The sequence below is a fragment of the Eptatretus burgeri genome, chromosome 9 (genome assembly GCF_056783735.1).
Source record: "Eptatretus burgeri isolate ZD-2024b chromosome 9, Ebu_testis_v1, whole genome shotgun sequence".
In the NCBI taxonomy this organism is placed as follows: Eukaryota; Metazoa; Chordata; class Myxini; order Myxiniformes; family Myxinidae; genus Eptatretus; species Eptatretus burgeri.
The window spans coordinates 17,329,993-17,356,747 of NC_140969.1; the positions used below are offsets into that span (position 1 = coordinate 17,329,993).

At 39.8% G+C, this 26,755-nt stretch overlaps 1 protein-coding gene across 5 annotated transcripts in view; it reads right to left on the minus strand.

Annotated features, from left to right (window-relative positions):
• The window catches only part of LOC147019630 (sodium/potassium/calcium exchanger 3-like), a 262,889-nt gene that overhangs the window by 76,434 nt on the left and 159,700 nt on the right, over positions 1-26,755 (minus strand). For all 5 annotated transcript variants that reach the window (XR_015061467.1, XM_085894183.1, XM_085894182.1 and 2 more), the window contains exon 5: positions 812-896. Coding sequence is in view for 4 of the 5 variants with exons in the window: in XM_085894183.1 (XP_085750309.1) it covers positions 812-896 (85 nt within the window). In the remaining variant the exon portion in view is untranslated. The remainder of the gene's footprint in view (positions 1-811; positions 897-26,755) is intronic.

Sequence of the window (26,755 nt, forward strand, 5' to 3'; positions counted from 1 at the left end):
CCTAATCCCTTTTATGTCTGCCATTCATTCACTCATGTGTGATTTAATTATCTTCTTGTTCCCCTTTGATCCAATGTCATTCTGTCAACTTGCTACCCTCTGTTGTTTAGTTCTTCCATGAACCTGGATATCTAGGAAAAAAACAAGCAAATACACATATCTATACTCACGATCAACCTTTGGAAGTGCAGTCCTTTGAATTATTGGACCTCAGCTTCAGCCATTACCTCTCCTGGCCACGGCAGATCCCTCACTTACCTCTCCAAAAATGTAATCATTTCAGATAGAATCCAAAAAGTACAGAAATAACGACAACACAGCTTAAATACTGATGATGAATAAATGACTCCACATATTGGTAGAGCCCCCATGAAATTCTGAAAGCATAGAAAAGGAGGATGTTATTTTTTAAATAAATTTTAAAAATATATTAAAACAACATTACCATGATGAAATAATTATAATAGTAATTACATTCTCCTGGGGAGATAATGTTATATTAGTACTTGCTTTTTGTCAAAGTTACTGTTGTGCTTTTCATTTTTCTTATCGGTCTGTCCGTCTATTCTGAAATAGCTCGTCTCTGTGAAAAATGTGGGCTTTACATAATGCAATACATTTCCTGGAAATATAAAACTATTTTAATAGTGCAGCACCACAGTGAAGTTGTCGAGGTGTTCAATGTACGTGGACCAAATGGCTGTTGTTATAATGCTGTTTCAAAAATAACTGTAACCTTTTGACCTCTTTAAATCACTTATCTACTCCACTGCAGGGCCTAGTGCAAGCAAGCATGGAACATTCTACTGACCGATAATAGAGGTGAATAGCTCAGGAGCCGAACTGCCAGCTGCCATGAAGGTGGCTCCAGCTACATCTTCACTGAGCTGTAAACGCTGCGCACACAAACAAAGACAATAATAATGGTAGTAATGAACGTTTTATATATATATATATATATATATATATATATATATATATATATATATATATATATATATATATATATATATATATATATATATATATATATATATATATTCTATGTATTTTTTGTTGTTTTGATTAATGAAATAAATCATAGGTAAATGCCATTTCATGATGTTATTTGCCCTTTGTATTGAGAAATCTTCTCAAAGCATGACAGTAGCCCTCGCTGTTATGACATTTATGAGCACATTTGGGGATGAATAATGCAATAGCAATCATATACTGTCGTAGATTTCGAGACAAATGGGCCAAAAAAAAACACCATAGAAAAAATATATAAATGGGAAACAAAGAGCTCATCATCATCATTGTCATCATCGTCATCATCGTTTTACGTCCATTTCCATACTTGCATGTGCAAGCCGTGATCCAACTAATGGATGCTTTCTATGCTGCACGATCCCTCACTGCACAATCACTATATAAGTTAGGAAATGGAAAATATCCAGTCTTATATAAGAAACCAAATGATGAGGTAAATTGAAAATCATTATCCTTAAATAATGCATGGTATTACAACATGCAGTGCCTCTACCAGATAACAGAGACTAAATCTATATGAGAAAATTCATTCATCATTTAAGTGAATTCTGGGTTTTCTTCTTTGAAACTTAATATTTTGGCAGAAATTCCTTTTGCACATCCTTTTTCAATTCAAAAAGGACCAGAATTGGGATTCGGTTTCCCAAGAGTGAGCTCATCATCATTAATGTAATTAGATTCTGGCAGGAACTCCGTTGAATCATTTATCTCTCTGAGCATTTGAGCAAAAAATGCTCATCCATCCATGTCAGCCATCCTTCCATCAGAGTTTGATGCATAATTCGTGACCATCGTTTAATTTAAATTATTCATCGATTCATCTTCAAGCAACATTATTACACTGATGGTAATTGCACTTGAAAAGATGCCAGGATGGAAAGAGCATTAATTTGGCACATTTTAAAAGATGAACATATGCTATGTCCCAAAGGCTGTCACAGTAATAGTAAGTCGTAACTGTTTGTTTGATTTCCAATAGGGTATTGGTCTACTTTTAGCAACAAGGAGCGCTCAAGCCCCGTCACATGCAGCAATTTGTAAATGCAACAGGCTTAATATCGGGTCATTCCTCCAGAGAACAAGTGTAGGTTCAGTGATGGATTGTGATCTGATGAGTCTGGCCCTTAGGTGGCCTTCCAAGAAGTTGCACAGTGGTTTGATTGGATTTGAGTGGAGATTCTTGGCTGGCCACGGCAGTTTTTTGATGCTATATTACTTGCACTAATTGCCAACAGATGTGGCAGTATGGATAAGGCGTGTTGAACTAACTTTCAGCAATGTCAAATAAATCCTCTCCATTGTATTTTTTTCAGATTGACGCCAAACCCTAACTCATCTTTTGGATGCAAACCACAAGTACTGTGATTCATCACTCTACATTACATGTTTCAATTGTCCAAAACCAATTAATGAAGTTCCAGGCACCATTTTAGGCAATGTAATCGATGGCTGAGAAGACCAGGTGCTCATAGAAACTGTCCACCATCAACCTCCTTCTGGTGAAACTCCTAAAACCCAGAATCACTGCTCACCGCCACTCATTTGTTCCTCTTTTTACACCTGCGGAACCAACTTCCACATTATTTTCAATCATTTCCTTCCCTCCAGATCTTCAAGACAGCTATTCACCACCATCTCAGATCATCCCCAATCCAACCCCCCCCCCACCCCACCCAAATCTCCTCCTCTTTCCAAATTTCCTGTTTTCCCTCCTGACAGTTCCCTTCTGTATCCATCTTGTCCATCACATGCATCCTCTCCTCCCCCCATCCATTGTTTGTCCACCTTCCTCTATCTTGGCCTTCAACTCTGCCGATAATGTTTCCTCCCTCTCTCTATTGTTCCTTTTGTCCTATTGCAGTCTGATCCATTCAGTGTTCTAGTAGCGGAGTAGTAGTGGAGATAGTGTTCTAGTACTTGTTCTTCCACGAGCCTCGACTATTTAATACAAAAAAACAACTGTCCAAGTTACCAGTAAATTGTTGATGTGCTAGCCTCAGTTCAAGTCGGCTCGTTAACTTTTTGAGGATTAATTTTAATGCTAGACATCTGGTTATTATTTACTACAAATTACAAGGCACTTTTGACCTGATATTCAATAATATATTATAAAATATTTTGACCTGACTGCCACATTTTTAACATTGGCATGACTCATCCTCTTTCGTTTTTGCTCAGGGCAGTTCCTACAGTTGACTTCGGAAGACCCAATCTGACAAATGCCAGGAATGTCTGACAGTACAGAATATAACCATTCCATTAGTGAAGGTCAAGCAGCCCTTAACCCTGCAGCATCTTGATTACAATTGAGTTGTGATACCTGCTGCACAACTCGATAAAGTGTATGCAAACCTTGCATGGAAAGAAAATATGCAAAAGCAGGTTGGGAGCATTCATTTTAAGTTTGGGTATGATGTCCCAATACATTTGAGAAAATAGTCTATATATTTATGTACAGAGTGTTCTGTGAAAGATAGTTTCCATTAGGGAAGTAACAGTCAACCTTATGTGTGGAATATTGTCACATGAAGATCGGTCCAGGAGGGGAAGGCAGATTACATCCTCTCTGAAGGTCATTAAGCTGGGTTTTCATCATCAATTCGAGAGTGACATGGTAATTCTTCTAAGAAATCGCCTGCTTTCCAAAAGCTTGGAATTCTACAGAATAATGTCATTGTGGCTGTTTTGTGCGCTTTATTCGTGTACGTTTGTGTCAGCGTTTCTTTGTTTTATTTAATAATTATTTGCGGAACAAGACAAGCGAGTGGTTATGCTTCTTTATCCGATCTGGCATTAAAATGATCTGTAGGGATATTTTAATTCATAAAAAGTGTTTGCACACTGACATCTCCTTCAATGAGATTCTGTTGGACCTTTTATCATGCAAATTGGGAAAAATAAAACAATCTTCGACTTCATATTCATTTAATTTTGAGATGATGAAAGTCACAACCATGTGGCAAGCAGATGGTGATGCCACTTTACAGACACTCGCACACACAAAAGTGACAAACACTTCTATTGTGACGTTTCTTGCTATATTGGGTGATTATCTATCGACTCGATGTCATGCACAGTGGTTTATCCTGAAATCATGATTGGTCACATAATGTATGATTGCTGTTGACGTTTCATGCATTCACCCTTCGTGGGAGCGAAATAGGGTTATCGTACCTCAATGTACCATTGATTTTCTCCGTCGTTCTACATGTACACTGACGCAGACCAACATCCGTAATGCAGTTGCCTTCACGAGCAAGACTGGTTCTTTGATCTATGATTGTAGATGTTTGAAGGAAAATTATTATGAAAGAAATGAAAATTTATCATTTTTGAGGAGAAATATAATTGGTAAACGAGGACTCCCTCGCTAACCGTTAAACATCTTACTTCAACTTTCTTCCTCCCACTTCCTTCTTCCTCAAAATCATTCAGGATTTTCTCATTCAAAAAAACATCTAGTGTTCATTTTCTGCTTCTTCCGCTTCTCCTCAATCCCCCATCCAAAAAAAGAATTACGAATGACCAACTCACCAGAAGAAGGCCACAACTTTAGCATGAAGGGATTCAAGAGAGCCTGCAGTTTACAGCTACAAAACTACTCGATAAGCATCACTTTTGACATCCGATTGGAAGAAAGGCACTGTGGTGACCAGGAAGTAATTCTGCAGACCAGGAAGCAGAAATCTTGAATGTGGGGTACCAGCACACAATGGCCAATTATTTTCAAAATTTACAGTGAGATATTTAACCTCCAAAAACGAATGCTAGTAGTAGAGGATAAATGGGGCTTCTGAGGCAGCCATTCAAATGAATGGGGGGAAAGGGAAAAACTTTATAACTTAAGCCCCAAAAGCCCAAAACAGGAGACTGATTTCTTCCCCCTCCCATACAAGCAAATGTAAAATTGAGACTGGCTCAAGCCCCAAAAGCTCAAAATAGGAGACTGATTTTCTCCCCACCTATTCCCTTCCCTCCCATACAAGCAAATGTAAAATTGAGACTTACTGATTAAAGCACTTCTTTCCTTTCATATTTTAATTCCACTCAAAGAGCGAACCAATGAATATTTGTCCATGTTCTACTTTGGGGAATAACTTAATTTTCCTATTACATTCATCACCATCGAGTATATTCACAAAGATTACTTTGGAACTTAGCTCTTGGTTTAAATGTCTTTGTTGAGCAGAAATGAAATCATAAAATTCTCTCAATGCCCTTTAAAATTAAACTCAAACATGAATACATTACACACATTCTGTCAGCTGTCTGAGTGCAGCTGAAAACAGGAAGCTTGGGAAAAATTTCCAGAATTAATGAGCTGTTGAAAAACAGGAAAGAGAACAATGAGGCAACTCCAGGCAAAGATCCAACTAACTTCTTCCAACATGGTTTATAAGCCAGGCATTTCTTTTCCGTTTAGCGGTTTTTCATTTTTCTCATCTTGACCCAATGGTAATGACTGAGACATGAACTATCTTTCATCTGACGAAGAAGATAACCCATCACAATGTTGGTAAGTTTGTGTGCTTGTGTGTGTGTGTATTGTAAAGTCTGGCTTCCTCTTGGAATGATGGTGAAGCAATTGATTATTAATTAAATCACTATACGACTAATAATTATTGGGTTTTTTTTCTAACAGGTTGTCCCCAATAAGAACATCATTCATAACTGATGTTGAAAATTAGTTATCTGAATTACACGACGAGTGGATAAAAATGAATGACTTCATTTTGAATGAATGAAGACATTTATTCATTTTGAAATGAACTGAATGATATTATTGTTGACTGGAAAGAATTACTCTCACGTCATCTGACCTTGAATGAGGCAAGTCCAAGGTGAGGAATTATCACTCTGTCTCCGTGTGTGTATATATGTGTATATGTGTATGTGTGTGTATGTGTGTATGTGTGTATGTGTGTATGTGTATGTATGTGTGTATGTGTATGTGTGTTCATGCATGTGTGTGTGTATATGTGTGTGTGTGTGTGTGTGTTTGTGCATGTGTGTATGTGTATGCGTTTGTGCGTGTGTGTGTGTGTGTGTATTTGTGCATGTGTGTGTGTATATGTGTGTGTTTGTGCATGTGTGTGTATGTGTGTGTATGTGTGTGTATGTGTGTATGTTTGTGCATGTGTGTGTATATGTGTGTGTGTGTGTGTGTTTGTGCATGTGTATGTATGTGTGTGTGTGTGTGTGTGTGTGTGTATGTATGTGTGTATGTGTGTGTGTGCATGCATGTGTGTGTGTATATGTGTGTGTGTTTGTGCATGTGTGTATGTGTATGCGTTTGTGCATGTGTGTGTGTGTATTTGTGCAAGTGTGTGTGTATATGTGTGTGTGTGTGTGTGTGTCTATGTTTGTGCATGTGTGTGTGTATATGTGTGTGTGTGTTTGTGTTTGTGCATGTATGTGTGTGTGTGTATGTGTATGTGTATGTGTATGTGTGGTGTGTGTGTGTGTGTGTGTGTGTGTGTGTGTGTGTGTGTATATGTGTGTGTGTGTGTGTGTGTGTGTGTGTGTGTGTGTGTGTGTGTGTGTGTGTGTGTGTGTGTATATGTGTGTGTGTGTATATGTGTGTGTGTGTATATGTGTGTGTGTGTGTGTGTGTGTGTATATGTGTGTGTGTGTGTGTGTGTATGTTTGTGCATGTGTGTGTGTATATGTGTGTGTTTGTGCATGTATGTGTGTGTGTGTATGTGTATGTGTATGTGTATGTGTATGTGTATGTGTATGTGTATGTGTATGTGTATGTGTGTGTGTGTGTGTGTGTGTGTGTGTGTGTGTGTGTGTGTGTGTGTGTGTGTGTGTGTGTGTGTGTGTGTGTGTGTGGTATGTGTGTGTCTATGTCTTTGACTCATTATTATTATTTATTTATTTTCAGTTTAAACACCTGTCTAGATGAATCAAACACACAACTTAATCTTCTGGAGGAATGTGACATGACACTCTATCTTCTGGAGGAAAATGTTATATTTATTATTTCATTAATATCATAATATAATTATCTTTATATACCCTAATTGTTCTTCACTCTTTGTTTCAAAACAGAATATGGTATCCAAGTTTCAAAATCACAAGACATCTGAAGCAGACTTCTGGGAAAGATCGTCCATTTTCACAATTGAATATTTACCCAAAGAAAAATGTTTAATATTTTCAATCTTGCTTAATTATATTTGCTTTCCTTATAATTATCTGATTTTGAATTACAAGAAAAGAATAAAGGAGATGTAATGGAGAAGGGAGGGGAGGGGGGGGGGGGGGGAGTAGGTGCGTTCCCCCAATGACCCACCACTCCCCTGATCCCACCCCCTCCCTCCCCGTGTGTGTGGGGAAGGGTGGGGGTGGGATGAGGGGGTTGGTGAGTCAAAGGTGGGGGCACACAGGGGGTGGTGCTTGTGTGGATGGGTGGGGCTTGTGTGGGTGGGTGGGGCTTGTGTGGGTGGTTGGGTGCAGCTTGTGTGGGTGGGTGGAGCTTGTGTGGATGGGTGGGGCTTGTGTGGGTGGGCGGAGCTTGTGTGGATGGGTGGGGCTTGTGTGGGTGGGGGGAGCTTGTGTGGATGGGTGGGGCTTGTGTGGGTGGGTGGAGCTTGTGTTGATGGGTGGGGCTTGTGTGGGTGGGTGGAGCTTGTGTTGATGGGTGGGGCTTGTGTGGTTGGGTGGAGCTTTTGTTGATGGGTGGGGCTTGTGTGGGTGGGTGGAGCTTGTGTTGATGGGTGGGGCTTGCTCGGGTGGGTGAAGCTTGTGTGGATGGGTGGGGCTTGTGTGTGTGGTTGGAGCTTGTGTGGATGGGTGGAGCTTGTGTGGATGGGTGGGGCTTGTGTGGGTGGGTGGAGCTTGTGTGTATGGGGTTTGTGTGGATGGGTGGGGCAAGTGTGGGTGGGTGGAGCTTGTGTGTGTGGGGCTTGTGTGGGTGTTGTCAAAAAGGGGCGGAGTTAAAAAAGGGGTGGAGTCAAAAAAATTATTTTTCAATTTATCTTTGTCTTTTGCAATTCCTGTGAATAACATGAACCTAAAATCTCTTCCACCTTGAAATCATATACCTTTTAAGTCCAAGGAACTGTATCTAATACATCAACGATGTTGAAAAGTTCATTTGTCCATCGCTTAGTGTAACCTTTTTCAAAATGAGATTTCCACCTGTCATATGCTTACTATATCACCAATTTTGAACTTCGGCTTTCTGACATTAATCTCTTTTTCATATTCTAATTTTCTAAATGTTTCTGATGGTTTGGTATTCGTTGAGGTGTGAACCGTATCATTATACTTATCTACAATATTCTGAATTAAAGCTGACTATTGTTGAGAACCGAGTTGAGTGAATTTTTTATATAGTCTCTCTTTTAAAGTGCGATTGAATTGCTCAATAACAACCGCTTTTCCTTCATCAAAGGTGCTGTATAATATAATGTTGTTATTTTTAAGAAAGTTCATAAATGTTTTGTTGTTGAACTCTGTACCCTCATCAGTCCACAATTATTTTTAGGTTTTCGCTTACTTTTATTAAATATCTGTTGGAAGGCTAACATGAGTGTATTCCTGGTTTTGTTTTTCAAAGGGAGGACCCACACATATCTACTCCTCAAATCAATAATTGTTAAAGCATACTTGTGCCCCTTATCATAATTGAGTTCAATTAAATCAGCGGACCAGATATAATCAACTTCCTTGGAATAAACCTTCCTTCTCTGAAACTGTGATTATTGGTTTATGTAATTCATCAGCTAATTGCTCTTCAATCTTAATGACATCATTAGAGCCGATAACTTTTTTAAATTTCCAAGCCCAAGTTTCAATTTAGCACTGATCATCTTCTTCACGATGAACCTATCAACTTTGTCTCTCAAGGTTGGATTTTGTATCAGAGACAAATTATACATTTCTCTCTCGGCTTCATGTTTTTCTTCCAACGTTGTGGTATTTCCATAATAAATATCGTGCCTCATGCACACTTCATCAACCCTATTGATAGATTTGCTCCACAGTTTAGGATTGTCAGCCTCATCTAATCTTTTATTCAAGTTTGTTCCTGGACCACAAGAAGAATATCCTGGAAGATGTAATTCCCCTGGTATTCCAGGAGTTGTAAATTTACTTCCTGATAAAAACTTTTGTATATCTCCCCAACGTTTGTGTTTGGAGATAAATTTACTATTTTTAGAGCCACACACCGAATATATGCCTTTTTGTATAACCCTGTTATTTTTACTTTTAAAATATGAGATTTTTTAGTTTTAGTTTTCTTTTTACATTTGAGACAATAACTCATTTTCATATTTATGAGAAAAATTCCTACAGAGTGCGAAAACCTTTTTAGTTTCCAACATGCACATTTGAATCTTTATTGTTAAAACATAAATAATCCTTAGAAATGTCTTCACTCTCTCCTCCATTTATTTAAGAAGAAAAATGTAAAACTTTAACGAAAGTCAATCACACCAAGGAAAACGATGTTAATAGTCTTGATGTAAATATTTCTAATAGACTTGTCAATTCTTTGTTTTCCTCCTCAGTGTGTTGAGATTTATTTATATTCTTTAATACCCACAATCTTTTTCTAATCTCATTGGTTTTCATTTTTTTTTTTTTAATCTCTCTCTTTCCTCCCTCTCCCTCTCCTCCTTCTCTCTATTCTCCCTTGCCTCCTTCTCTCTTCTCCCTTGCCTCCTTCTCTCTCTTCTCCCTCTCCTCCTTCTCTCTATTCTCCCTCTCCTCCTCTCTCTTCTCCCTCTCCTTCTCTCTCTTCTCCTTTTCCTCCTCTCTCTTCTCCTTCTCCTTTGTCTCAGTTTCTTCAACTCCTTCCTCGTCCCTTACTATCGTTGAATCACTTTCACCCCATAGAATATCATATATATATATATATATATATATATATATATATATATATATATATATATTCATCAGGATTTCTTGTTATTCCAGTATCCAATTTTTTTTTTTTTTTGCAACAGGAAACCACTAAAATTTCTTCTGAGTTTCTAAAAGAGCCTTGCGTTTTCTTAACTTTAAAATTTTTTCATTATTTAACATTTTCATTAAATCCAAAGTTGTTGGTTTTTTAACATCAGTAGAAAGCCAATCCTTTATTGAAAACACCTCATTCTTATGTTGTAGAACATATTTATTAAAATACCGAATACACTTTTCTTGAAGGTATGCTTGGACACAGAAATGATAATTTTCTTGAAGCCTTCTTGCTGTCATTTATGTATTAGAAATATATGACATTTAATATACTGACAGGAAATACCTCCCCATCTTCACATAGTTAAATCATTTTGTATTTCCTTACTTATTATATATAATCCTGTTCTTTGTGTTTTCATGATATAAACTATGGCAAAACCATGATTGATTTTACCCTTATTAAATTCTTTTATTTGTTGTTTGCCAACCGTGCTTCCACAAAACTCATTCTCGGCACCAAGTGCATAATATTCTTCCTTACGAGACTGATTTAATCGTTTCAGGTCTTCTAGGTTAATTTCAAATGACCAATTATAACCTAAATCATTCATATCATCCCCATTGTTCTATTCTCATACAAACGATACGCCCTTCTTTATAAAATTTTATTTTAATTGGAACTGTGAATTCTGTATGACCTGGAGAGAAAATTAACACTTCTGTATCTTTGTAATACACGGCCGTTTTATTTAAGGATATATATTGTGATAAATCCCTTAATCTCAGTCGGGCTTGGATAATTTATTAATTTATAAGCATTTTTCACATAAATATTTTTTGCTATACTATATTTCCGTTGTTCAGCCTGTGCCTTTGAGTAATAATTTGATAAATCAATATCCGGTTCTTGGGATACACCAAAGATAGAACCATCTTTACTAACATAAGTCCTCTATATCTCTTTGCTGATGACTCCACCCTCTGCCGTACCATCGGTCATCCCTCAGACCGGCAAGCAGCAGCTTCTTCGTTCACTGCATATCTGGATAAAAATCAAAAACTGGTCCAACATGTGGAACATCTTTCAATCTAGACAAATCTCACACTCTCACAATGTCTCTTCGAAAGGACCGTTTAGAACCCCCCCCCATCCCCCCATCCACTTTCTCAACAATCCTCTGGAAGAAGTCTTTTCTTTCAAGCTTCTGGGTCTCACTATCTGCCATGACCTTTCCTGGGAAAGCCACATTTCAAACCTCGCCTCCAAAGCCATTCGCCGACTGGGAATCCTCCATCATGCAAAGTCCTTCCTCAGCCCACCTGAGCTCCTGACCACCTACAAAGCTTTTGTCTGCAGCCTGATGGAGTACTGCTCTCCCCTCTGGGCTGGTGCTCCTGCCTCCCACCTTTCTCGGCTTCACGCTGGAGAAACCAAGGCATTCAGATCATTGGCATCTCTCGCAATGAGGCTGAGTCTTTGGGCCTCTCAATCACCGCAGGTTGGTCGGTGGTCTTTCTGTCTTCTCCCGTCTCCTCTCCAGCCTCGCCCCCCTCTGCTCTCTCTGTGATTTGTCCCCACCACATTTCCACAGGGCGCTCAAGGTCCACCAACAACCCCCTTCTGGTAAAACGACCAAAATCACGAATCACTGCTCACCTTCACTCTTTCATTCCTCTTTTTCCCCATCTTTGGAATAAACTCCCTCACTCTATTCAATCCCATTCTTCCCTCCAGGCCTTCAAAACAGCTGGTCACCACCACCTCTTATCATCCACAATCCAAATCCTCGATCTTTTCTACCCCCGATAATCCACCCAAACCCACCTCCTGCAAATCCCCTGCTTTCCTTCCTGAAAGTCCCTGTAATGTCCATCTTGTATTCCCCATGTTCCCCGTCCCATCCCTCTCCCTTCCACAGATCTCCTGTCTCTGATCCCCACTGTTTTGTCCTTCGTACTCCCTCCCCTCTTGACTCATGCGCCCCTTGCTGTGCGTTGTGTGTTCGCTCTCACACGAGCCTCGACAAGGTAAACAAACAAAAAAATCATTTCTATTAGATTAAAAATAATGTCATTGAAAAAATTATTTTTGTTGAGTTGAAATAACACAAAAAGACATAATTGACCACAACACTTGGAATTTAATTCTTGGGCTTGAAATGTTTGATAAACACCATTCTGTAAGAATTTTATTACTTCAACAGGTGGTGGAAGACCAAAACTATCAAAATAATATTTGTCTTGACTATTAAAAATACAAACCCAATGAGAACCAATCCCATTATTATCTTCTAAGTTCATAATAATATTCTTTGTATGTAAAGGAATTAGATAAAGGAATTTAAACCAGCAAATAAAGGAATTAGAAATGGGAAAAATCCTCCACTCCTCTCTCTTATTGAATATTTCTTCAACATTGGTTTTGTCATTTTAATTTTAAGTGAGCCAGTATCGTTCAAGATTTTCACCTGTTCTCTTGTGAGCAAAACATCAATTCTTACTGCTCCTTTTCTCTGAATTGTATTTACGTCAATCATACAAGGCTTTTGATTTTGAATACAAGATGATAGTTTATGAAGATTGATTTGATTAACATATGCCCCAGTTGGCACTTTACTCCTCATTTATTTATCAAAAAAAATTACGTGAGACTAATCATAACACCATTATCTGTATTAATCTGTCATTCTGTTTCTTCCAAAAGCAAACAATATGTATTAACTTCTTCACGCTCTCCTCTTTCAATATATAGGGAAGTATCCACTCAATTAGACTTTATAGGTTCCTTTTGAGCACTCAGGTCAATCGCATAGATTGCATACAGACTTTTAAATGCTGAAATATCCAAAATAGGTTCTTTATTTCCATTGCTTTCACACACCTTTTGGTAAGACTTGTGTGCTTCAGCATAATCATTTTTTCCCAATTAATTTCCAATCTATCTTGTGGATAAAATGTTCCATCGAGAGAAACGTGAAGTTGCTTCACCTTAGCATTATCACTCAATGCATTATTCTTATCAGCAGCAGTATCACCATCTAGTTTTTTTTAAAAATGAGCCACAGATATCGTGGCTTTCCTTCCAGAATACCCAAATTCCACGTGTAAATGGCTTGGTTCAGTTTAACTTGTTGACATCTTCTTTTAAGGTATGATACATTGTGTGGCTTCTTTGAGTGAAGTCTTCTATTCAACATCTCTTCTGTTTTAAGATTAGGAGTATATTCACGAATATACCAACTCATTTCATCAATAACAAATTTATTCTGAGCAGCAAAAGCATTAGCCGCACCAAAAAGCAATATATTTTCATTATCATTCCTTTGGAGTTGAAATCTAATTTTAAGACCATACAGAACTTTATCATGATCACAAAATTCAAATATACCTTTAAGAGGAACTGCCACAGTAAAACTATTATCTGCTTTTGTATCATCATTATACATTCCTTTCCTTTGACTATATCCAGGGTCTGTGTTTGTTCCCGTTGACATATCAGGAAAAAAACCTTCGACAGCCCCCTTTCCCATTCTATCACGAAATTAATACAGTGTAAATTTCATCATTTCAGATGTAGCAGAGACATAATCAACCGCTTCAACTTCTTGTGTTACAATGTACAAACGAACACTATCAAACATTTCCAGAAGAAATCATTTATGAGTGTAGCATTTGTGTTTGTTGCAGCCTCAGTGAATGTAAATTTACACAACATGAAACTTTCGGCTAGATTCAAATAAGTTTGTTGAATATTTATGTGAAAACTTTTTGTTCCATTTGCATTCCAGTCTGTTCCAGTTATTGCATTTACCTTGAAGTAGTCTTCGTTTTTAGGAGAGTTTGAGATGACAATGGTATCATCCAAATCATCGATACTATCAATTGCTTCCATACTTGTATTTATTCAGGAAAAAAGATGTTAAAACTTTTGAAACCCTGACCCAAGTATTTGAATTATTTTCTGTCGTTCTTGAGGAGACAACTGAGTTTTGCCTTTCTTAATTTCTTTTATTGCTTGTAATTTATGACATTCCTTTTGAGCATCTTTTATACTCTTTACAGCACCCGCTACATTTCCCACAGCAGAAGCAGTTGAACCAATTAGGTCTTTATGTTTAAGAATAGTTGAACCTATACCCATTAGAGTATCAATTATCTCATCTCCTTTTTTTCTAAATTGATGTCCAACACCCCTTTGTTTCTTCGGTTTATAGTATCCTCTACCAAGATACATACCTTCACCCTTGTAGTATGGGGAAAGGAACATCCCATCCCCTGTAACTATTTTATATTTTCCCAACTCGTGTTTCCTCACAATAACCATCGTATTTATTTGCTGGAAAACTTCATGTAGTTGAATTCTGATGGATATAATTTCTCCATTAAAAGAAAACATGCGATTATCTTGGTCGGTTATCCTAAAATTTACTCTGTATATGGTTTTTCCTGACACAGGAAGATAAACCAGATTTTTGGGTTCCATATTGAATTTATAACCATTTGGAGTTGAGTCTGTGCTGAATGAAAATATTGTATTTGTTCTTATTCCATCATTATAAACACCATCAAACAAATCACAGTGAATTAATACCGAATTTATGCCTGAGGATATTTGAGTAACGTTATCTCTGTAGAACGTCCCATTAGTTTCAATCTTTTTTGAGGAGAAACCCAATAACTCTCTAAATGAATTATCAATTGTGAAATCAACCTTGTAGTCATTTTTAACTTTAATCGTTGATTTTGAAGTTTGTTTTTGAATGTCTATAACAATATTTTTTGGTTCATCACCCTGTTCTTTCATAAGACAAGCAATTTCAGAAGATATTTGGGAAATCTCATATGCTCCGGGTGAAACTGTTATCGTTTTGTATCCACTTCCCGGATTATAACTAAACTTGTCATTTTTCTCCGTGATATTAAATAAGGTATTATAAGTTTCCATGGACAATAAACACGCCTCATATTCTTTTGTTGCGTCAAGTTGTTGTGAGTATGGGAATGAAGCTGTGTGGTCGCTTGTTGTGAAATTAAAACTTGGGATTGTGCTTCTCATCTTATTTAATATGAGATAAAATGTCTTTGTATTGACATTTATCAATTATTTTCATGCTCATCAACTGGTCTAAAATGGCTGATGTTTCATTAAAACAATTATTATTTCCAGCCTTCTTACTACCGAACAACAATAACAGTCGATTGACTAATTGTGATGGGTCATTTGGTAGAAAACTAACACCTGAACCAATCCACTTCAAGCCTGAATAATGTGTTTCTCCTTCTCATTCTTCCTACTTTTACCAGATAGACTAACCCAATAATTAAGAAAGTCCAGCAGATCAATGTATACCATATCATCCTTATTTTCCATATCCAATGGTTGATCAAAATACTTTGATTCATCCCCCACAGTTGAACCTTGTTTTCCATCTTTTATTAGAAGAAACATTAATCTCAGAGTTAGTTTAACAGGGGATTGAGCAGAACTCAAGAACCTTAATTCATCATTAAATATCAATACCTTTTCTTGAACAAGATGAAATATTGCTGGTTGTTCTGTTGGAATGAGTCCTGCTTTGGTTTTTTAATCCGCTGAATATTCATTGTTTGAAGAGCATTCACAACATAATCACGGGGTTGATTAATCTCTTTCAGTTGTTGAAATAATCCTTCATCATCATCTTCTAATTCTCCTATATGCTCTAATTCTTCCTCCGTCATTTGACTGAAATCTTTTAACATTTGAAGATTTTTAGGAGTATATTCTATTGTGGGAACTGTGGAAGCATCTATAATTTTTTCTTGGGAAGTTTACAAAAGTGGTTTAAAAAATTTCTCTTGTTTTCTTTCAAATGCTTCTTCACCCATTAGTTTCTTCTTTTTGTCTTCCTGTTGTTTTACAACTTTTGAAACCAACTCTTGATGCTCCTTAAATCTTCTTGCTCTTTCTTTCACACCCATTTATTTATTGGAAAATATCATTTAATGAATTGTAAAGATCAAAAGGGAAATTTTCCTTTTCTTCATCATTCAAGTAGATGTGTTCAAATAAATCCTTTTCTTTAAATATTTTTTCAAATTCTTTATTAACATTAATACGAGTTGTAATTTCTTCTTCACTAATACTTGTATCTCTGCTTTTCATACGTTTGCGTTGAGTTTCTTCATCAACATCAAAACCGAATGATAAAATCTTAACCCCATAACAACTCAGATGTTTCATAATTTGTCTCATTCCTTCTGGTTTCGTTTCTAATATCCCAAGACCACCAGATTTTAGTTTCTGTAACTCATTCTTACAATGTGAATATTTTGTTGTACCAAGAGAAACCTCCTAAAATATTTGACCTTCATTCCTCAATCGCATATGTTCCTCTACTGAAATATAGTAATAATCTTCACCTTCTACTTCTCCAGGTCTTATTGCTCGAGTTCTTGTAGATACAATGCATATCACGGGGTGTTTTTTAAGCAAATTTAAAATATTCTCATTTGTACTATACAAGAACCTTGATTTATGAAAGTTTTTTCCAGAAGCAGATTTACCCACAAGATTTATAATAATAGTTGTCATTTATATATGTAATTGTTTATGAAATAAAAAAATATATCCCTGAATATCTCATCTTGTTTCACAACAACAAACTTACATTTTTCAGTCATGTGCTTCATATAATCCCCAAATTCCTTTTTACTACATAATGTAGAACAATTGTCTCTCCAAATATTGTTTATATCTATTGAATTTAACTTGAATAAAATAAAAGTATTGGCATTGTTTCTGATTGAGCGACGAGAAAGTTGAAAGTATGATTGACTAAGATAAATACAATTACAAGAAGAATGTCTCCCTCTTGTGTAGTAGCTATCTATTACCGTTTGGTTTCTCTCATTAACACAAACATCAAAGATCACGAGGTTCTTTTTTGATTTATCCAAATATTGGGGAGAATGTATATCATGCGTATTATCACAAAGAATACAACTTATCGGTTTTGATTTCTTTTTATATATGTGTGTATCACAAAATAGTTGTATTATATCTTCAATGTTGTAATCATTTCATTTGTTTTGAAGTTTAAATAAACCGATTATATCTTCTTTTTGAAGACCAGCATTAAAACCTTGTGAGAGTAGTTGAAACTCAGGTTGAAAACTCGACTTTGTGAAAATTATTAAATTATCATAATCCAAAAAGTTGGGAGTAATGAACATCTTTAAAAGTAAGCAGGTTTTTCCACACCCGCTTGAACCAACTATGAGACATCTTAATGAATTTGGAAGATTTTTATGGTTGTTAAATTTTGTCTTATTTTCCCAAATGGGTAAAAAATCATTCATTTATACATTTGGAAAAAAGGATATTTAATTTATTATTGGCTTTTTTAGAAACTCTATATTTTATCCTAAGTTCGGGTTTAATTTCAAGATAATCCATTATTTTATTTATACAATATCTTGTGTTGATATTTCCCTGAAAATGCCAATCGTGAATAATATATAACAACAATCCTTTGAACATTTCTCTAATACGTTCAGTTTCTTCCATTGTAAGGAAAGGTGTGTTATCACCCTCATACTTTACATTCATTTCTTGAATCAATTTTGTAAAGTAATTCATTTTTGGTGTCAATCTAAAAGAATTATATTCCTTTTTATATTTTTTATTATCATTAATTAGAAGATAATCACAGAATATACATTGTTTATAGGCTTTTGACTCTGTGTTTAATCCTGGTGTGTACCCCGGTCAGAATAAGTACACCGTATCCCTGCATGTCGTAAAAGGCGACAAAAAGGGTTGGCGTCAGGAAGGGCATCCGGCCATAAAAACCGCCTCAAAAGGAAACCATGATGAGTACAACTGATGGGCAGGGTACAGCCCGAAGTACCCCGTGGGGGTCCTCACCTCCTCTCGTTAAAACTCAAGGTGGGGAACCCGATCGAAGCAAGGGAGGAAATTTTTCCATTTATGATGACCAATCGTCTGATGCCCCACGTGGAGATCGGTTTCTGAGGTTTGGTACATGGAATGTAGGGACAATGGCAGGGAGATCTGGAGAAGTGGTTGAAACATTGGTCAGAAGAAGAGTGGACATATGTTGTGTGCAGGAGACACGGTGGAAGGGAAGTGCTGTGAGAATGGTGAAGGGAAGGCAGGGGCAGAAGTACAAGTTTATGTGGCAAGGGTGCCCGGAAGGCGTGCATGGTGTTGGTGTCATGTTTTCTGAGGAGTTTGTAGACAGTGTAGTGAGTGTGACTAGAGTGAGTGAAAGGTTGATGATGGTGAGAATTGTGATCGGAAATCTCTTGGTGAACGTCATCTCGGGATATGTCCCGCAGCTCGGTTGAAGCGATGAAGAGAAGAACATGTTCTGGTGTGCGATGGAGAAGTTGATGGAAAATGTGAAAGATGAGGAAGTTGTTGTGGTTGGAGGAGACTTAAATGGACATGTGGGAAGGAGTCCACACGGTTTTGAGGGAGTCCATGGGGGTTATGGATATGGTGTGAGAAATGGAGAAGGTGAAAGGTTCTTGGAGTTTGCTGATGGAGCTGATTTGTTGATCTGTAATACTCAATTCCAGAAAGCGGATAATAAGCTGATTACATACACGTCAGGTGGGTTGATGACAACCATTGACTACCTGATGGTGCGTCAGCGTCTTGGGGGGAAACCTCCGGGACACAAAGGTGATCCCAGGGGAGGAGACTGTTTCGCAGCACCACCTGGTTGTCTGCGATATAAGGGTGAAAGGTGTGCGGAGAATTCGGCAGGTGAAGTACCAACCGAGGATGAAGGTGTGGAGGTTGAAAGAGGGGACAGTGAAGGAAGTATTAAGAGAGAGGCTGAGTATGGTTGAAGATGATGTGGTTGAGCTTGAAAGTGGTTGGATGTCAATGAAAGATAGTCTATTGGGAGCCGTTGGTGAGGTATGTGGATGGACAAAAGGACCACCGAGGAACTCGGAAACATGGTGGTGGGGTGATGAACTTGGAAAGACGATTGAAAAGAAAAGGAAAAAGTTCAAGGAATGGCAAAAGGCGAAGGGTAAGGTGGTAGAAGAGGGAGCACATGAAAGTTATAAGGAAGCCAGGAAGACTGCAAAGAAAGAGGTTGCAAAGGCGCAGGAGGCCCATAGGAAAATGTTCGGAGAACGCTTGGATTCGGAGGAGGGTAAGAGAGAGGTATTCAGGATTGCAAAGCAGATAGCGAGAGAGAGAGATTTGATGTGACGGGGGTGAGTTGCTTGAAGGATGAAGTGGGACAAATTGTTGCGGACTCAGATGGAATTAAAGGAAGATGGAAGAGATATATGGAAAGGCTGTTGAATGTAGAAAATGAATGGGATAGCAACATCGAGAGTAACCCGGTTTTAGGACCAGCAGAGAAGATAACTGAGAAGGAAGTTGAGGAAGCGATAAAGGAAGTAGAAGTAGAAAGTTGAGGAAGTAGAAAAGCAGGAGGGCCGACGGGAGTTGTGGGAGATATGTTGAAGGCAGCGGGAAGTTGGGGTGTGAAGAGAATGACAGAGATCTGTAATCTGGTGGTGAAAGAAGGCCGCATTCCAGTGGATTGGGAACTGAGTACCCTCATCCCTCTGTACAAGGGGAAAGGTGACCCTCTGGACTGTGGCTCCTATAGAGCAATAAAGTTATTGGAGCATGGAATGAAGGTATTGGAAAGGGTGTTGGAGAAGAGGATAAGGAAGAAGGTAAAGATTGATGAAATGCAGTTTGGAATTATGCCAGGAAGAGGAACGACAGATGCAATTTTTATTGTAAGGTAGTTGCAGGAGAAGTATATGGAGAAGAGGAAGAAGTTGTTTTTTGGGTTTGTTGATCTGGAGAAAGCATTTGATAGGGTTCCACGTGAAGTTATGACATGGGCATTGAGGAAGTTAGGAGTGGAGGAATGGTTGATCAGAGTAGTGATGGCCATGTACGAGAGAGCACGCACAGCTGTAAGGACGAAGGATGGGAACAGTGGTGAGTTTGAGGTGAGGGTAGGAGTGCACCAGGGGTCGGAACTAAGTCCACTACTATTTGTAGTTGTGATGGAGGTGCTGGCTCGGAGGGTAAAGGAGGGTTTACCATGGGAGCTGCTGTATGCAGATGATCTGGTGTTGATTGCAGAGAGTATGGATGGACTGAAGGAGAAGATGAACAAGTGGAAGGAATGTATGGAGGCAAAAGGTTTGAAGGTGAATATCGGAAAGACGAAGGTGATGGCAAGTGGTAAAGCATGTGGTGAGGTGGAAAGGACTGGGAAGTGGCCGTGTGCTGTGTGCAGGAAGGATGTCGGAGTGAACTCCATTCAGTGTATAATGTGTGCTGAATGGGTTCATCGAAAATGTAGTGGGGTGAGAGGGTCATTAACCAGTGTGGCAGCTACATTCAAGTGTAAGGTGTGCATCGAGGGAGCAGCAGATGAAGGAATTGTTGAGTAGGATCTTGGAGATGGTGTGAAGCTGGAAGGGGTGAAAACATTTTGCTATCTCGGAGACATGCTGAATGGAGAAGGTGGATCAGACTCTTCGACGGATGCTAGAGTGAGATGTGCATGGAAGAAGTTTCGGGAACTGAGTGGCGTGCTGATGAAGAGGGGAGTGTCGTTGAAGCTGAAGGGAAAGGTGTATGCTACATGTGTGAGGAGTACGATGATTTATGGGAGTGAGACATGGGTACTGAACATGGAGCAGCAACAAAGGCTGGAAAGGTTGAAAATGCGAATGATTCGGTGGATGTGTGGAGTATCGTTGAGAGAGAGAGAGGAAGACAAATGATGACTTGCGGAAGATGATGGGAATAGAGTCTGTGATGGAGGTTGTGAAGAGAAACAGGTTGAGATGGTTGGGTCATGTGTTGAGGAAGGATGAAAGTGACTGGGTGAGAGGAGTGTTGTCAATGAGTGTAGTCGGAAGTAGAGGACGGGGAAGACCGAGAAAAACTTGGCTAAATGTGGTGGAAGAGGAAATGTGGGCAAGGGGATTAAGAAGGGAGATGCAGAAAACAGGGTAAAGTGGAGAAGATTGTCATGGAGCCCGCAAGGCTAACCCCTGCTTTAGCGGGGAAAATGGCCTTTAAATGCTTGTGTGTGTGTGTGTGTGTGTGTGTGTGTGTGTGTGTGTGTGTGTGTGTGTGTGTGTGTGTGTGTGTGTGTGTGTGTGTGTGTGTGTGTGTGTGTGTGTGTGTGTATGACTGTGTTTAATCCCACTCTATCACATGCAGGACAATTCTCAAATTTTACATATGGAGAATCAGGGAATTCAACAGGCTCAAGATCTAGTATACTATTCATATTTATAAAGTAAAACTTTGCTTAAACTAAAATTCATCTTCGGTGTCATCTTCGGTACTTTCATTGGCGCTTTCACAATCTAAAAAACTACTTTCATAACTATCGTTTGAACACAAACTCTCGGTATCAATAACTGTCTTCTGACCCAACAGAGATACGATCATCACTCTCATAATCTTCAAAATGTTGTTGAATAATGACTATTATTTAATTAGTACTCGTGCGGGCCCGTAGGGGCGGGCCCGTAGGTGCGTGCCAGTATGTGCAGCTTCGTGCCTGCAGTATCAGGTCCCTAGCATCAATTGTGACGTCATATCAAACGAAGAAGAAGAATTGTGACGGCCCCTCTCTCTCGCCCCCCCACTCTCCCCCCCTCTCTCCCCCTCCTCTCTCCCCCTCCTCTCTTGCACCCTCCTCTCTTGCCCCCTCTCTCCCTCCCCTCTCTTGCCCCCCTCTCTTGCACCTACGGGCACGTAGGTATCATGCCTGCAGTATTAAAGGTTACAAAAAGTTTTATAACCAAAACAAACCCTAACAAAAAACACACATACATAAAAGGAGAGTGGCCTTCAAAGTTAATTTTAAAAATTCCCTCTACATTTAAAGGGCATTATTTTGAGGTTGTCATAATAAATGAAATATTGGATACAAACATTTGCCAGTCAAACAAGACCCTGGATCACCCCACTCTCCCCCCTCTCTCCACCCTCCTCTGTCCCCCCTCCTCTGTCCCCCCTCCTCTGTCCCCCTCCTCTCTCGCCCCCTCTCTTGCCCCCCTCTCTCGCCCTTCTATCTCCCTTCTCCTCTCTCCCCCTCCTCTCTCACCCTCTCTCTGTAAATGTATTCACAAATGTCGACCAAGCACAACAATTAATTCCAACCTTGGGAAAAAACACCTTTCAAACCCTTGGGAAACAGCTGTTTCCCTCGGGAAAATTCAAACCTTGGGATTAATTAATAATTTTAATAATAATCAAACCTTGGGAGTAAATAATTAAATAAATTAATAATTAAATAATAATCAAACCATCTTCTTCTTCTTCTTCTTCCTCTTTCGGCTTGCTCCCGCTAGGGGTCGCCACAGCGGACCAACTGTCTCCATTTTGCTCTATCCTCCACATCTTCCATTGACACTCCAACCACCCACATGTCCGCCCTCACCGCATCCATGAACCTCTTCTTTGGCCTTCCTCTTCTCCTCCTGCCTGGCGGCTCCATCTTCAACATCCTTCTCCCGATATACTCCGTTTCCCTCCTGTGCACATGTCCAAACCATCTCAATCTCGCCTCTCTCACTTTGTCTCCAAACCGTCCTACCTGCGCTGTCCCTCTAATACACTCATTTCTTATCCTGTCCATCCTCGTCACTCCCAACGAGAATCGCAGCATCTTTAACTCTGCCACCTCCAGCTCCGCTTCCTGTCTTTTTGTTAGTGCCACCGCCTCCAAACCATACAACATAGCTGGTCTCACTACCGTCTTGTATACTTTCCCCTTCACTCTTGCAGCTACCCTTCTGTCACAAATCACTCCTGCAACTCTTCTCCACCCACTCCATCCTGCCTCCACTCTCTTTTCACTTCTCTCCCACACTCTCCGTTACTTTGGACAGTTGATCCCAAGTATTTAAACCAATCCACCTTCCCCACCTCAACTCCTTGCAACTGCACCATACCACCACCCTCCCTCTCATTTACGCACATGTACTCCGTCTTACTCCCTACTGACTAACATTCCCCTTCTCTCCAGTGCGTGCCTCCACCTCTCAAGGCTCGATTCAGCCTGCTCCCTACTCTCCCTACAGATCATGATGTCATCCGCGAACATCATAGTCCATGGAGACTCAGTCTGATCTCGTCCGTCAACCTGTCCATCACCATTGCAAACAGGAAAGGGCTCAGAGTCGATCCTTGGTGCAATCCCACTTTAACCTTAAACCGGTCCGTCATTCCTACCGCACACCTCACCGCTGTCACACTGTCCTCATACATATCCTGCACGATCCTCACATACTTCTCCACCACTCCCGACTTCCTCATACAATGCCACAACTCCTCTCTTGGCACCCTATCATAAGCTTTCTCTAAATCCACAAACACACAATGTAACTCTTTCTGGCCTTCCCTATACTTCTCCATCAACATTCTCAAAGCAAACATCGCATCAGTGGTGCTCTTTCCTGGCATAAACCCATATTGCTGCTCACAGATCGTCACCTCTCCTCTCCACCGAGCTTCCACTACTCTTTCCCACAACTTCATGGTGTGGCTTAACAACTTTATCCCTCTGTAATTTCCACAGCTCTGCACATCACCCTTATTCTTGAAAATCGGAATCAGTACACTTAATCTCCACTCCTCCGGCATCCTCTCACTTTCCAAGACTTTATTAAACAATCTGGTTAACAACCCCACTGCCATCTCTCCTAAGCACTGCCATGCCTCCACTGGTATACCATCTGGGCCAACTGCCTTTCCACTTTTCATCTTCTTCATAGCAGTCCTCACTTCATCCTTACTGATCCACCCCACTTCCAGATTCACTATCTCCACCTCTTCCAACCTTCTCTCTCTCTCATTTTCTTCATTCATCAGCTCCTCAAAGTACTCCATCCACCTTCTCAACACACTCTCCTCGCTCGTCAGCACATTCCCATTTGCGTCCTTTATCACCCGAACCTGCAGTACATCCTTCCCAGCTCGGTCCCTCTGTCTTGCCAATCGGTATAAATCCTTTTCCCCTTCTTTTGTATCCAGCTTCTCATACAGCTCGTCATATGCCTTTTCCTTGGCCTTTGCCACCTCTCTTTTTGCTTTTCGACGCCACTCCTTATACTCCTGCCGACTTTCTTCATCTCTCTGACTATCCCACTTCTTTTTAGCCAACCCCTTCTTCCTTATACTTTCCTGTACTTCCTCATTCCACCACCAAGTCTCCTTATCTTCCTTCCTCTGTCCAGATGTCACACCAAGTACCTTCCGAGCTATCTCCCTCACAACTTCTGCTGTCGTTGCCCAATCATCCCACCCATCTTTACCACCATCCAGCGCCTGTCTCACCTCCTCCCTAAATTTCACGCAACAGTCTTCCTCCTTCAGCTTCCACCATCTGGTCCTTGGTTCAGCCCTCACTCTCTTCCTCAACCTCACCTCGAAAGTCATCCTACAGACCACCAATCGATGCTGTCGAGCTACACTCTCCCCTGCCACAACCTTACAGTCACTAATCTCTTTCAGGTTGCATCTCCTACTTAAGATGTAATCCACCTGTGTGCACTTACCTCCACTCTTGTATGTCACCCTGTGTTCCTCCTTCTTCTTGAAATACGTGTTTTACCACTGCCATTTCCATTCTTTTGCAAACTCTACCACCATTTGCCCTTCCACATTTCTCTTGTTGAGACCGTACCTCCCCATCACCTCCTCATCCTCTTTATTCCCTTCACCAACATGTCCATTGAAATCTGCTCCAATCACCACTCTTTCATCCTTGGATACACTCTCCACCACTTCATCTAACTCACTCCAGAAATCTTCTTTATATTCCATCTCACACCCCATATGTGGGGCATATGCACTGATGACATTCATCATCACCCCTTCAATTTCCAACTTCACACTCATCACTCGGTCAGACACCCTCCTCACCTCCAATACCCTCTTGACATGATCTTCCTTCAGGATTATCCCGACACCATTTCTCCTCCCCTCCGGCACATGGTAGAACAGTTTGAAACCACCTCCAATGCTCCTCGCCTTACTCCCCATCCACTTGGTCTCTTGTACACACAGTATGTCCACCTTTCTTCTCTCCATCATATCAGCCAACTCTCGCCCTTTGCCAGTCATCGTCCCAACATTCAGAGTTCCAACTCTCCCCTCCACACTTCTACCCTTCCCCCTCTCCCACTGCCTCCGGACTCGACTTCCCTGTCTCCTTCTCTTCCTTTGCCCAGCAGTACCACAATTTCCACTGGTACCCTGCTGACCACCGGTACCGGTGGCGGTCGTTAGTAACCCGGGCCTCGACGATCCGGTATGGAAATTCGTTTGTTGTCCGCATAATGATTTGGCATAGGTTTTACGCCGGATGCCCTTCCTGACGCAACCCTGGTCGCCTCTTACGACACACAGGGATATGGTACACCTATTCTAACCGGGGCATACACCGGGCCCAGTACAACTGGTGCTCATTTCGCCGACCTCGGAAGGATGGCAGGCTGAGTCAACCCCCTGGTGTTTTCGACTTGGTTTATATATATTTATATATATATATATATAGATATATATATATATATATATTTATATATATATACACATTATATAAATACATATATATATATATATATATATATATATATATATATATATATATATATATATATATATATATACATACATATATTAATTCAGTGTCCCAACGGGGCTTGAACTCAGGACCTCTTGGGTCCCAAGCCACTGCCCTTACCACTGCGCCAACACCAGGCTCCTCACGACCCCTGGTTTACAAAACCAGTGCTCTAACCCCTGAGCTCAGGAGCCTAGCTCAAACCTTGGGAAAGAACAGCTTTCAAACCTTGGGATACACTTGGGAAACAGCTGAAATGGATGAGGAAGAACGATATCAAACTTTGAAAAGGCACATGCTCAGGTCCCCAGTGTCGATTGTGACGTCATAGCAAACGAAGAAGAAGAAGAATTGACATCAATCGTGCAAAAAAATATATTAAAAAAAACATTAATTGTGACGTCATTCGTGATGTCATAGCACCGTATCCTGTCATTGGTTGACAGATACAAGGCCGTAACTTGGGAACCGCTTGTCCGATTGATATCAAACCTCAAAAAGGCACATCCGCGGGGCCCCGGCAATATTTCTGGCAAGTTTCAATCAGATCGGACCGGTGGTTGTCTGGTTATTAATAATTTGGGGAAAAATGGCTTGATAAGGTGAGAAGGTGGAACGACACCTTCAGCTGCCCTATATACACCTTTTCAACACTGAAAAAGCAATAAAATGGCCGTAACTTGGGAACCGCTCGTCCGATCGATATCAAACCTCAAAAAGTCACATCCGGGGGTCCCCGGCAATATTCCTTGCAAGTTTCAATCAGATCGGACCGGCAGTCGTCGAGAAACAGCGGTCGCAGACAAACAGCCAGACAAACAGACAAACAGACAGACACACACACAGAGATTGCTGGAATTACAGATAGATAAAAAAAAAAACATTACCATCTATATCTACATACTTTTTGTCATGAACAGATTCAACGACTACATTTTTTATATTAAAGGTAATTTTAAAATGGTCCTGAACGACTATTGAACGAAATTTCATTTCACCTGAAAAATTAACATCCTTTATTTCATCAAGATTTACATTTTTAGGGTTGTTGAAAAAAAATACAATTTCTCCTTGCATATTACAGATGGTCTTATCTTTTCTTTCTAAAGCCTCATCCATAAGGTTTTTCTTTTTTGATACTTTTTCTTGTTTTATTGCTT